A 13,214-nucleotide genomic window follows, 5' to 3' on the forward strand; every position below is an offset into this window, starting at 1 on the left:
TCACTTTAGTTCGGGAGCTTGCTCTCGTTTTTATCCAAATATCAGGGTCTGTTTGCCATGGTGCCAGCCCAAGGCCCTGCAGGGGCCCAGGGGACTCTCCTCCTCACCACGGTGCTTTCCTCCCCGCAGCTGCTCCCGCAAGGACCGGTGCGAGCGGGCGGACGAGCCGCAGCGCTTCGCCTCGGAGCTGCAGCAGTGCGTGCAGCTCACCGTGCAGCCCAGGAACATCTCCGTCACCATGTCCGAGGTCCCGGTAAGGCACCTCTGCTCCCTCAGCCTCCTCCCAGCCACCTCCTGACCCTCTGGAGGCAATTAAAAATAACTGATGACTGTATGGTGAATAGGGAAAAAGGGGAAGAGAGGTCTGAGACAAAGCAGAGCAAAGTGCAAGGCACCGATGAGGGCGGGCCGTTGGCTCCATATTGATGGAGATAGTAAACCAGGTGATGATTATTCAGAAATGACATAACTGAGCAATAAATATTTTTCTCTGTAATAAAGCATGACCATCAGAAATGCCGTTCATAGGCCAGCGATCTAACTCCAGTTCAATAGACTGTCTCTGACTCCAGCCTGCAGTAGATATTTTGGGATGAGACTTTGATGCTCAACTTGCTGCTCTCTCTCTGTGCAGGCAGAAAGGATGAGGCACTTCCCTGAAGTATTTTTCAGGCCATTAGCACCATGAAGAGAAAAAGAAACAGCATATACTAGTAATAAACTGTAAGGTCTAGATATCTGGCACTCAGGAATCCTAAAGAAGTTGGCCAAGGAGTTCTGTGGCCTGGGGATGTATGTAATAATATGACTTTGTAATAAATAACTGAATGTTGAGAAAAGCCCCAGAAACAGAAAAGGTGGTATTTTTTTTCTCAGATGCATAAAGGACCAAATAGCCAGAGACTCTTTTGTTTTACTTCAGAATTAGAAGAAGAAAAGAAAAAGAACAGGTTCAGAATACACCTGATAGTGATTTAAGGATGGGAATATAATTTATGCCAGTCAACGTGGGTTTGTGTCTGACAACACTCATTTTGCTCTTTGGTGAATTTATGACTTGAATTAGAAGAGGGACTGTGGGGATGTGATGTCTTTAGGCTCCTACAAGGGTTTTGACTTGGTACAACACAACGTTCTTATTAAAAATTAGCATTATACAATATTGATAAAGCACGTGTTAAGTGGATTAAGAACTGGCTCCGTGACAGATCTCAAAAAGTTCTCATCATAGGGGAACTGTCACTGGATGGAAACAGTTTGGAAAGGACTTGTGCAGGGGTAAATGTTCTTTGGTAATGTGGAGAGAGATGTGATATGGCTGCAGATGGGACCTGCTGGGGTGCTAGGACGGGGGGTTGGTGTGGGTGAAGTTCCTTCAAAGCAGTTGGGTTTGAGTGGGGCTGTTTAGCAGAGAAATTGGGGTTTGGTATTGCCCAGTCTAAAGTTAACCATGGATGGAGGTGTTCACCTGGTGTCCTGGAAAGTGGTGCTGGGGCTGAGCCCTTGCTGTGGACTCTTGATGCTCCTGGGATGGAGCCAGGAGCTGGGCAGCGTTCTCACTCCTGGGGTAATTATCAATTATCTCCATACTGATGGCAGGATGCTGCACAGAGGTCTGGGGTGGATGACATGGGGATGCTCTGCTTGGACTGGAGTGCAGCTTTCAAAGGGGGGGACTGAAAAACTCCCGTAAACATCATGTAAATGAGTTGGAGGCTGGAGAAAATGCCTTGCAGTGAGAGACTTCCAGAGCTCAATCTGCTTAGCTTATCAAAAAGAAGATTAAGAGGTGACTTGATTACAGAGTGTAAGTGCCTTTACAAGGAGCAAATATCAGGGACTAAAGGGCTTTTTAATCTATCAAGGAAAAGCATAACAAGAACTAATGGCTGGAAGCTGTGAAAAATTCAAATTAGAAATAAGGCAAGCGTTTTGTAAAGTGAGAACTGCTGACCCTGGGGATGACTTTGTGAAGGAAGAGGTGGATTCTTCCCCTCCTCGCCTCTGCTGGAATGGGTGGCTTTCTGCCTTTCTGTGCAACATACTTCAGTCCCAGTGCTGTTCTTGTTCTCTGTAGAGAGCTGAGGCATAGTGGCTTGTGGTGTGTCAAGGGCAGAGGACAGAGGCTGTGAGTCATTCCAGCTCTTAACCCATTTAAACCTGTGCTCCTTCCTTGAGCAGGGAGGGGCATGGATGGGGCTCCCTTGCAAAAGCCCAGAGAGGTCTCCTCACCATGTGTGGGTGGCAGAGGAGGGATTGCACCCCCTGGTCTTTTCTGTTGGCTAGACTTACACATAACAGACACAGAGGAGCCTATTTTCCCAGTTCTCTGTGTTGATGCTCTTGCCTCTCCTCCCTAGCTGGTCCTGCAGGCCTGGAATGTCCCAGACCTGTCAGCAGGAGTGAACTGCTCCTTTGAAGACTTCACCGAGTCCGAGAGCCGCATTGAGGATGGGAAGATCTACTGCAGCTCTCCCTCTGCCAAGGATGTCATCCCCATCACCAGGGGCCGCGGTGAGCTTGTGCCCCAGAGTGGAGGAAAGCCTGAGACAAATGTCCCATGTGTTACCCCACAGGCAGAGGAGGACAGTCCTCCTGTGACAGTGATCCCAGGCTCGGACTCTGAACCCCACTTGGGTTTTCAGGATATAGGAGGAGAAGGAATTGCTGCTCATGGGAGGCTGGTTCTTTGGTCTCCTCCAAGCCATGGGCACAGCTGCTTGGATGCAGCCTATGGCAGTGGGCTTGGAACTAGATAATCCTTAAGGTCCCTTCCAACACAAACCACTTTGTGATTTTACTTGCTGAGCACTCCTGGTCACCCTGGCCCTATTTCCATCTGTGAACCATTCCTGGGTAGATGTGACCATGGGGTCTAAGGCATTCTCCTGACCCCAAAACTATTAAACACTCCTTCAGCACACCCAGTATAACCTAAGGCCCCAGTCTCCCTGCCAGCAGGTTGTGTTTAGCTGTAGGGGCTCAGAGCTGTACTTGGGCTCTGCTGGCCCCTTACATGTCTGAATGGGAGTGGATAAACACTTTTATTGCCACACTTGGAGGATTTTGTTAATTAGCTGGACTCAGTGGTGATGCCCAGCTCCCTCCAGTCCATCACAAGCCTTGCACTGAATGCTGGGCCATGCACTGTGTCCTTTCTGATGTCTTTTTTTGCCTGGGTCTCTTGCAGGGGACAAGCGAGTGGTGAAGCTCTACCTGAAATCCAAGGAGACGGGGAAGAAATTTGCCTCTGTGGATTTTGTTTTCTACAACTGCAGCGTCCACCAATCGTAAGTGGCCTGGACTTTGTGAGAGGGCTCCAGGGACAGATTGGTGGGATGGTGTGAGACTGGGAGAGAGAGTTCTCAGCTTTGTGGGTGCTGATGTTGCAAGAGGAAAGGGCAGTTGAGTACAGTGTTGTTTACAGTGAGAAACCTCCTCCTTTTGCCTGTGTAGACTGGGATAGTGACCAGAGCACCCACAGTTGGTTTGGGTGTGTGGGAATATGTAGCGTCAGGATTGAACCTCATGTAAAAACAGGGCTTTGGTTTGGCAAAACTTTGGAAGAAAAAAACGAGTTTGCTGCACTGCAGACTGTAGAAATCAATCCATGTGACTGAAAACGCCAAGTGTCTTGTTATTCCTGGAAACAGTTAATAGGAGTGACTTGGCAATGCAAGAGGAGAAGCCTGTACTTTCCTGCCACGGTACCTGCTTCCCAGGCTTGCTGGAGAGGGAGCTGGAAAGTTACAGCAACATGGGATGGAACATGCCACATGTCCTGGGGCGTTTACCCAAGAATTTCCTAACTGGAAGTAATTGTGAATTTGCTTTCTCGTCAGGCTGCTGTGAAATCTACTCCTGTAAGGGTTTTTAGACAGCTTGAGATATGCGTTTGATAAAATAGAGGAGGTGTGGATTATTGATGTGCTGTCTAAGCAAGGTGTCTAAAGTCTCAAACCACAGCTCCTGCTGAGGAGCTGCAGACAGTGTTCTTGAGCAGGGGGGGATGGCTGGGCTGTGCTGTGCTGTAGGACCGTCAGAGCTCATGCTGGGATGTGTTTGGGCAAAGAATTAGGAGCTCAAGAATGCAAGAGATTTCATTTCTCTGCCAGAATCCTGCCATGGATGGTGGAGCTCTGGCTGATCAGTAATTGTAGCAAATGCCAAGTGATCTCTTGGATGTCATTTTGCAAAGTGTTGGGCCTGGCTTGTGGGCTCTGCTGGAGTTCACACCTCCAAAACCTGTTCAGAGTTTCCCCTTTGATCAGGGAAGAGCAGGTGAGCTGCAGGTGCCCTGGCTGGGAACCCACCCACAGTGAGCTCCAGGAGGGATGTGTCAGAGGAGAGCCCTGCAAAGTTTCTGCATCACAGGGATTGCTTCCCTCCTGCTCTCTGCACAGGGAACAGGGCTCCTCCTGGGAGGAGAGACTTTGCAAACTTGACTTTCTCCCTCACCTTGACTCTGAGATGAGCTTTGTCTCCCTTCACATCCTGTGGTTTCAGTAACATTAGCTCAGCTTTGGCTCGGGCTGGCTGCATGTCAGTATTTTGCAAATCAAAAAGCAGATATGACTTTTATTTTTGTAAATGAAAGAAAGATGACTTTTAAGTACAAATGGCATCAGATTTGGTCCAATCAGTGGTCCGGTGGGGAGAGGTGATGAGGGAATTGGCATTTTATTTTATGTGCCTGACACAGGAGGGGAAAAAACCCCTACCCCCCCTGAAACAAACCTACAACAAAGAGCCTGACTGATTTATTACTGCGTTGATGTTTAATTTTGGATGCATTATTTAAAAAGGCTAATTATGGATGCATTAATATTTATGGCTCCAGTTGAAGCTGATAGAAAAGTCCATGTTCTAAGCTGCTGAACATTATTATTTTTTTGACATCAAGAGTTTTAGGGCTTGGAGATAGTTTTAACTATGTGACCTGCCGTCGAATTGTAGCCAAAGAGCATGACAATACCTCCTGGGATGATGCAATACTTTTAAATACCATTTGCAGACAGACTTCTTTAATGGATCTCTCTGGAGTTAATAGCCTTTCAGAAAGAGGTTTCATATTTTGTGCAGGAAAATCTATATGTCAGCCTGATAAATTCTGTATTAGGAACAATGTGCTTTTCCACGAGGCTAATGTTTTTCCTGTGGAGATGTCTGATCACTGTGTGTTGTTTTCTTTTTATATTTGGATGGCTTTGCTTAGGTTGGAAGGCAGAGTTCTGCATGTCAAATCATTTCTCAGATGAGGACAAAGTGTTTGAGTGAGATTTTTGAGGTAGTTGTGGAGAGATGGGAGGCTAGTGAGGCAGCTCTTTGCTGATGTCAGCTGGGGTAGCTCCAAGGGAAGCCAATGCAGCTCCACCATGTTCACCAGGGAGAGTCTGACCCTTCTTATTTTCAGCAGACATCTGGAAAGGCATCAGCAAAACGTGGGCTGTGGGGCTGGTCCTGCTGCTGTGTGAGCATCCTGGCTCTCTTGTTTCCCACCACCTTGGCAGGTCTTCTTCCCATGCATTTTCAAGGGCTGCTGGAGCTGGCCTGGTCAAGGGAGGGGTTGCAGAAGGGAAGATGGATCTGATCACTTCTACAGGAGAGTACAGAGGGGGCTGTGCTGCCTGGGTGTTTGGCTGTGATGTTCTGAGCAGAGGGGGTGCCTTCCAGGTAGAGCTCCAAAGCTGTCCCATCTGTTAATGCAGGGCTTTATGCCTGTGTGATGGAACTGTTCCCATCACAGACCAGCATCAGTGGCTCCTGGGATACTTTGTGCAGGGTCCCTGGGAGCCCTGATCTGGAATTTGCATCCTCTCTGGGGCTTCATTCCTTTTCAGGAGTTACCTGGGAAGCTTCTGGAAGTCCCAGCTTTATGTACTCAGGACTCCTGAGGAGCTCTGGCAGTGGTGTCTTTTGGGCATCCTGCTCCTAAAGGCTTGGGCATTGGGCAGGGGATGCTTCTGCCTGAGCTGTGGCATTTAACAGGGGAGTGGAAACCAAGGGCTTGATGCAGGGAAATGGGGCCCTTGCAAAGGAGGATGTGGGTGGCTGAGGGAGAAGAGAGCAGGGCTGCCCACAGGCTTGTCTGCAGCTCCTGGGGACAGGCTCTGGTTCCTGCACTGGAGGATGAGGTGGAAACCCCCGTGGCAGGGCTGGGTGGGTTCCTGTGGGGGTTTCCCATGGGACACTGATCAAGTGCAGCATTTGAAGGCGCTCAGCACCTTTGATCCTGCAATGAATCACCGAGTCCAGCGCGTGCACAGGCAGATGTTGAGGCCGTCTTTGTCAGAGTTAAACGCCTTCTTCAAAGCATTTGTGGGGAAATGAGTCCCCTTTTAAGATAAAGATGTAACACCAGGCTCCCTGCCTGCCTCTGGCAGAGCTTGCTGGCGAGGTGGGGGAGTAGGGAATCCTCACAGAGAGCTAGTGAGCAATTCCAGGGAATAGCAAGATGTATTTATTTCTTCCCGCTGTTTCCATGTTTCCTTGCTGGATTTCTCCTCTGGAAACTCTGTTTCATAAATCCTGTTGTGGTTTGGCTTTTTGGAGTGTGTGGCTGTGGGAAGGGAGCTGGCAAATGGAGTGGAATGGGGAAGAAGATGAGAGCCTTTGGTGCTTCCTTCAATTCTGTGGGCAGGTTTTGCAGAGCTGCTGGTTTTTCAAGCACCAACGTGCTCAGCTCATCACCAGCATGTCCTGCCACTGCAATGTGGAAGCAAAAATCCAGGTGTGGCACAGGGAAAAGGGGAAAATCATATCAGCAAGTCTGATTCCAAGAGGGAATCCAAGCATATTGGAAACTTGTCTCCAGTCCAGGAGGTGGCCATGATGCTACCAGCCTTGTGGTTGTGCCTCAGTGTAGTGACAGCTGTGACACCCGTGTCCCATCAGCTCAGGGTGCTGAATTTCTCTGATGCTAGGGCAAGGGCAGACATGCCAAATGGCTCTAACTCCTCCAGGCTGGAGAGATGTGACTCTGCTGTGTCTCTATCCCACAGGTCAGGCTTTCCCTGTAAGCCTCCATTAAGTAAATGGGATTTTAATGCATGTCCCAAGGGCTGGGAGCAGCAGGGTTGTGCTGGTAAGGCAGGGCTGGGCTGTTCTGGTGTCCAGGGCATCCCTGGGCTCCTCTCTGGGCTCCTCTCTGCAGCCTTTCTTTCTGCCCGCACATGGAGTGGCTGCTTCTCTGTTGGCCCATTGCTGCTTGTTCCCAGATGCTTACAGATGCTTTCTTTTCAAAGGCATGGACAGATGGCTGCAAGCAGTTGAGTGAGTGTATCTGAGTTTTTGTGGCTGAGTGGTGTGGTGGTAACAGATCCCTGTGTGTTCCTGAGCTGGAGCAGGTGGAAAATCCTGTAGGATGGCCCCAGAGACAGCTCAGGATACCCTGGTTTACATCATGTATGTTGTGAATGAGGAGGGCTGGTACAGCCTGGTCTTAGGCTTCTGTAAGGAGAGGCAGCTGAGTGTCTTTCAAGAAAATTCTCTTAAAAACCCAGGCCATGATTCTGCATCCTCCAGTGTGATGGTGGATGCCCTGGACCACCCTGTGCTAAGAACCTTGGCAAAAGCTGGCAGGGATGGAAAAGAATTGGGTTGGTGTGAAAGAAAGGGTAGAAATGGATTGAGATGGGCAGGGATGGAGGGAGGCCAGAGCTGACTCCCCCCCTTGCCTTTCCTGAGCACCAGGGAGGAAGCTGCCTGTGGGTCTGTGTAGGGCTGAGGGGACACTGAGGGCCTGCTTCCACTGCTCTTCAGGATTTCCCCTTCTCCCTAGGATAGAGAGATGGATCTAAAGCCCAAAGCACTGCAGTTCAGCCCTCAGCCCTGACAGCTGCTGCTCCAGATGCAGGCTGTGCTGGAGCTGAGTATTCACTAAGGATGCATCCTCCTGCCAAGAGATCTGAGGAACAGTCAGGGGGCTCGCAGGCGGCTGTGCTGTGCCTGTGCAGATGCTGTTTTCATCAACACTGTGTTTATCATTTCCCTTCTTAATGGACCTCCCCTGCTCTGCTCTTGGTGCCATTCAACTTCCCCCTGTTCCTCCTCCCTGCCCTTCACTCCATGTCCTTCCTTCCTTCAGGGACGTGCTGTGCCATGGAAATAGCCTTGGTGTGTGTGTGTGTGTGTGTGCCTGCAGGACACCTCCTGTCCTGCTCCTGTTTGCTGCTCAGGCTTATCTCACTCCTCTGGATGCTGCTTTTGTTTTCTGCCCCTGCTGTTCAGTGTGATGAAGAGCTCTGGGCTCCTTTGGGCACGTGGCATCGTGGCATGCCTGGGGCTGGCAGTGCAGGAAGGAGAGTGAGTGAGGAGTGTGGATCCAGCACTGCTGGCTCTCCACACTTCCCATCAGCTACAGCTTCGCTTTGGGTCATGTGTGGAGACAGCTGGAACCTCTCTGTGGTCACTGAAGGTGCCTGCACACTCAGGGAGGAGTCAGTTCCTGAAGCTACCCCTGGCTCTGGGCTCATCCTGCAGTGATGCTTTTGGCTCTGTACCCACCCTGGTCTTTGGTGTCCTTCTGCCCTCTGCTTCTCTGCAGCCCTTTCCCTAGCATGGCATTACCAAGTTTGGGATCATTTATGGAAGTGGAGGGGAGTTTTTGGCCCAGCTGTGGGGTGAGATGTGGGGAAGTGTGGGGGCTGTGGAGAGGCTCTGGCTTTGACCCTGGGGCGCTCAAAATTGAGCAGAGCTGCTTTGCTGCCTGCATGGATGCCTGCCCTGCCTGGGGGAGGTTTCAGGCCAGCAGGTGAGCCTGGACTTGTTTTGGGATGGGGCACTTTGCAGACCCTGAAATGCTGCTCTGAGGCTGGTGCCATGCCTCTCTCATGAGGTCACCAGGAGGCAAGGAGGGCACTGCCAGTGGGTCAGTGGGTCTGGCCCCCTTTTCCTGCCTCGCCTGGGCTTCATCTCCCTGGCCCCTGGCAGGGCTGGGGAGGAGGCAGATGGGGAACAAGCTGCGGGTCCATATCGGTGCTGCACCCCCACCCTCGGTGCCTCACTGGGCTCCTCGCTCTGCTGGCACGCTCTGGGGAGGCGGAACACTTCAACACATGAAGGAGAGCCTCCCTCTAATTACCAGGAGTGATGAAAGCCTCTTAGGCAAGGAGTGATGAGGGAAGAGTGCCTGACCGTGGGAAGGAGAGAGACGGCGCAGATGGCACCGTGCTGCCGAGAGCCTGTGCCCGTGCCAGGAGCACAGCATGGCACAGGGACACCTGGGACACAGCCCCAGCCCTGCTGCCCAGCCTGACCCACAGCCAGGGACCCCTGCCTCAGCTCCTCTCCTGGCCTTTGGGCAGCCCTGCAGGGTGCTGTGGTGGTCAGACAGCCGTGCTGAGGCCAGCAGGAGCCAGGCAGGCTGTGAGCAGGGTTTCACCATGTTACTGGCACCCAGTGCTGACTTACTCACCACTTTGACCTGGACTGGCTCTAAATGCAGCAGAAGTGCTGCAGAGCAAGGTGTGTGTGGGGAGTGCTCTCACAGTGGCATTTGATGTCCTTATGGCAGAAGGGAGAGTGTGGAAGCCATCCCTGAGGATGGGGCTTTAGGAATGGCTCAGTTAAGTCAGAAGCAACTGGGAGGGCCAAATTAGGAAGGGGGAACCATGCACCTCAGTGTGTATGTGGAGGATAACCTGAGATCCTTTGACAAGGGGAGACCAGCTGGGACCTGCAATATTTAAATGGCAAAGGAGAGCCTCAGGTGAGGAGGGTCTTGGAATAGCCAAGATTTGGCTTTGACCCTGAAGAGCTGCAAGTGGAGCTGCAGCTGTTGGGGCTGGGGTGCCCGGGGCAGGGCTGCATCAGGAACTCACCCAGCTGCTTTGAGATGCCTTGTGAGGTGGTAGAAAGACTGGGGAGTCTTTTTGCAGACCCTGAAGGACCTGGTGACTGGAAAATCTCTTCTTTGGAGGATGGTGGGGGGGATTCATGGGAGGTTGTGCTGCAGCTTGATAGTTGGCTTGTGGCTGCTTGTGCTTCTCTCTTATGTGGCCTCTCTGGGGCTGAGCTACTCCCATGAGGATTAATCTGTATGTTCCCTGTCTTGCCCCTCCATATCCTGGATTTATCTGTCCACTGGTCCTGCCTGAGCCCTCAGCAGGAGGTCAGGACTGTCCTTTGCCTTTGTTTGTGTTCCCTATTTCCCCCACCCTCCGCACCTCCCTCCATCAAAGCAGTCAGAGATAGGAGGCTGGGGCTCTGCTTTTAAGTTGAATCTCTGCAGCTGAAATAAAATTGCATACATTTGCATAAGGAGCATCTCAATTAGCATATTTGTGGGTAAAGCTAAAAGGGCTGTTCATTTGGAAGTGAAAATGTGAGCGAAACATGGAAATGACTTCCAGCCCCCTTTGCAAGCAGCTTAATTAAATATTTCCTTAGTGTGTGTGCATGGATTTGGGAAGCTCTTGCTGTATATGTAATGGTGTGTGAAACCCCAGGGCAGGCAGGGGGACCTGCTCCTGCAAAGCCTTGGGTGTGTCTTTGCACCCTGGGCTGCCCTCGCCCTGTGGCCCCCTCGGGTCCCCACACCTCCAGAGTGACAATTCTGCTGGAGGGTGAGGGATTTGGCATGCCAGGCTCTGCCACCAAGGATATCTTCTCCAGGAAGATTGTCTTTCTGCTGCCTCACAGGGTGATGCTGTGTTTTCCTGTCGTTTCCCAGGGGTTGAGGCAGAGAGGTAGCTGTGATTAGGAGGAGGATTGGGTTGGGCAGGGCTGCCTGCCTCCTGCCAGAGCTGTGTTCAGGGAAAGAGCCTGTCTTTGTTTAAATATAATTGCTTTGGGCCTGATCCTTTTGATGCTCGGATCAGTGAGGAGCAGGTATGAGCCTTCTAGGGTGAAAACTAGTGCTGCTGCTTTTTTCTTTCCTTTTTTTTTTTTTTTCTTTCTTTTTTTTAAAAGCCAGGCTGATTATTTTTACTGCCTTTTAGCCTATGCCTCAGCCCTCAGCAGCTCTCCCATCTCCTCCTCAGGAGAACAGCTTGGGCTGCACAGGCATGCCTGGTGCAGACCCACCCTGTGAAGGCTCCTGTACTAAAAGTGAGACCTGTCTGCTCTGCCCCCAAAAACAGCATGGCAGGGAGGGCTCTGCCCCTTCCCTCCTCACTGGGGAAAAACCCCCAAAAGCCTCCCTCCAGCTGTGGGATGCAAACAGGGGTGCTGGGAGGGGGTTAGCAAGGGAAGCTAGCCAGGTTGTCAAGGTGCCACTCCTGTGAATGGCTGTGGGACTCTGTGTGTCCCCTCTTGCTTTGGGGAGAGCCATCAGGTCCCTGGGACTGGTTTCATTGCTAAGAGGAATGGAAAGCAGAGCATGGGGGCTCCTGGCATGCCTTGGGTCCTGAACACACCTCCAGAAAAGATGGGGAGAGGGGAGCAGGAGTAATCCCTGTGCACAAAGAGCCCTGAGAGGAGGCTGGGGGGGGAGATGGAAGTGTCTGGGGCTGAGGAAGAGTGGAAGCCACAGGCACAACGCAGGCGCGGCTGGGGAGGGCTGGGGCTGAGGGGGCTGAGGGAGGGGGTCACACACAACCTATTGTGAGTGCCTGAAAGGCCCTACAGTCCTGAAATGTTAATCTGACCCAACCTTTCGCCAGTTATAATTTTCCTCTCAATGAGCATGCATTAATCTGGCCCTTTCTCCCCTGTTCCCCCGTGGTGCAGAGCCCTTGTTCTGCTGCCTCTTGCTAAAATCGCCTTTCAGTGAACCCAAATAAAGCTCCCAAAGTCTGGAGCTCAGCCCCTGCTGGAGTGGGGTGGTCAGGGTCAGCCTTCCAAGAGGAAGAGGGAACGTGGCCTCTTCAGCTGGGACACAAATCCTGCAGTGCCTGAAGGACCATATCCCCCCACCCTGCCATGGGCAAAGCCTGGGGGCTCAGGTTGTGCAGGCATCTCCCTCCCAGTGCCTGGCCCGTGCCCCATGGATCAGGGATCCTTTCCACCCCGAGGTACAGGATCACCTGGGGATGCTGTCCTGCTGAAGCATCCCAAGAAATGTCCCTGTGCACTCTGCCTTGATGCTGCCCTAACACTGCCCACCTCTGTTCCTCTGCAGCTGCCTGTCCTGCGTGAACGGCTCCTTCCCCTGCCACTGGTGCAAGTACCGCCACATCTGCACCCACAACGCTGCTGACTGCTCCTTCCTGGAGGGCCGTGTCAAGCTCTCTGAGGTAAGAGTGTGAAACTGCTCCCCTCAGCTGTTCTGGATCTGTCAGGGTCCCCTGCCCTCTGGGGAAGGGGTTAGAAGAAGGCAGACTCCTTCAGAAACCATCCCCAGTGCCTCTCCTGGGGTGCTGGGACTACCTGAGGAGGAGGGAGGGAGGAAAGGGAAATGCTGATGAAGTATGTGCTTGCTGGTGGGGACAGGCAGCTTGGGAAGTCGGCTGAAGCCCGGAGCACTTTAGGCTGAATGAAAGGAAAAACAAAGGCAGAGATGCTAAAGCATTTTCCTTTGATGTTTGTGAAGGGAGCAAGCTCGAACTGTCATTGCAGAACAACTTGTTTTTGGAGAGGGGAAGGTTGAAATCTGTAAAACAAACTGTTTTGCTGCAGCTCATGCCTTCTTCATCTCAACTGCTTTGCTAAGGAACATGTTCTTTTGTGGGGGCTCATCCTGTGCAGCATCCGTGCCACCCACTGGGGAGAGCTGCCATTGGCAGGGTGTGTGCAGGACATCCTGCTGTCCCCAGCCTGTGGTGCCTGCTTGGCTTGGTATGGAGGTCTGGCAAGCCACTGCTGGCTCTACAGTAAATGCTCATTTGGATCCTGAAGGGAGAGTTCTGGGAAGGAAACTCTGTCCCTGTTCTGGAAGGGGGCTCCAGTTAACTTATCTGGGTTTCCCCCTGACTGTACATGGCCCCAGTGGGAAGGGTCCTGCTGCCTCCAGGGGAATTTACTAACCTGAGAAAGCTGGAAAAAGCTGTTTTCCCCTAGCTTGTGCTGTGAAGAAATCCAGTGAGCAATCTGCCTATCTCAGGCATCCCTGAGGTCACACTCCAGCCAGCCAGCCAGCCCTGGCATTGCTTCTGCAAATGCAACACATGGTGTCCAGACCTCTGGAACACAGCAGCTCTCATTCCCCTGCCCATTCTGCCCATTCCCCTCACTGAGGCCATGGGATCTGCCCTCCTCCCTGCCAGCTGAACCCCAGAGCCTCTGGCTGTTCCCCACAGTGGTGGTGCCCTTGGGATGTGTGCAGCTCTCCCACG

General features: G+C 52.0%; 1 protein-coding gene across 1 annotated transcript in view; it reads left to right on the forward strand.

Moving 5' to 3' along the window:
* Positions 1-13,214, forward strand: part of PLXNA1 (plexin A1) — a 115,578-nt gene that overhangs the window by 52,399 nt on the left and 49,965 nt on the right. Inside the window, exons 6-9 of the mRNA XM_036390740.2 lie at positions 130-253; positions 2,361-2,514; positions 3,191-3,290; positions 12,062-12,176. Of these exons, the coding sequence (XP_036246633.1) occupies positions 130-253; positions 2,361-2,514; positions 3,191-3,290; positions 12,062-12,176 (493 nt within the window). The remainder of the gene's footprint in view (positions 1-129; positions 254-2,360; positions 2,515-3,190; positions 3,291-12,061; positions 12,177-13,214) is intronic.

The sequence above is a fragment of the Molothrus ater genome, chromosome 11, assembly GCF_012460135.2.
Source record: "Molothrus ater isolate BHLD 08-10-18 breed brown headed cowbird chromosome 11, BPBGC_Mater_1.1, whole genome shotgun sequence".
In the NCBI taxonomy this organism is placed as follows: domain Eukaryota; kingdom Metazoa; phylum Chordata; class Aves; order Passeriformes; family Icteridae; genus Molothrus; species Molothrus ater.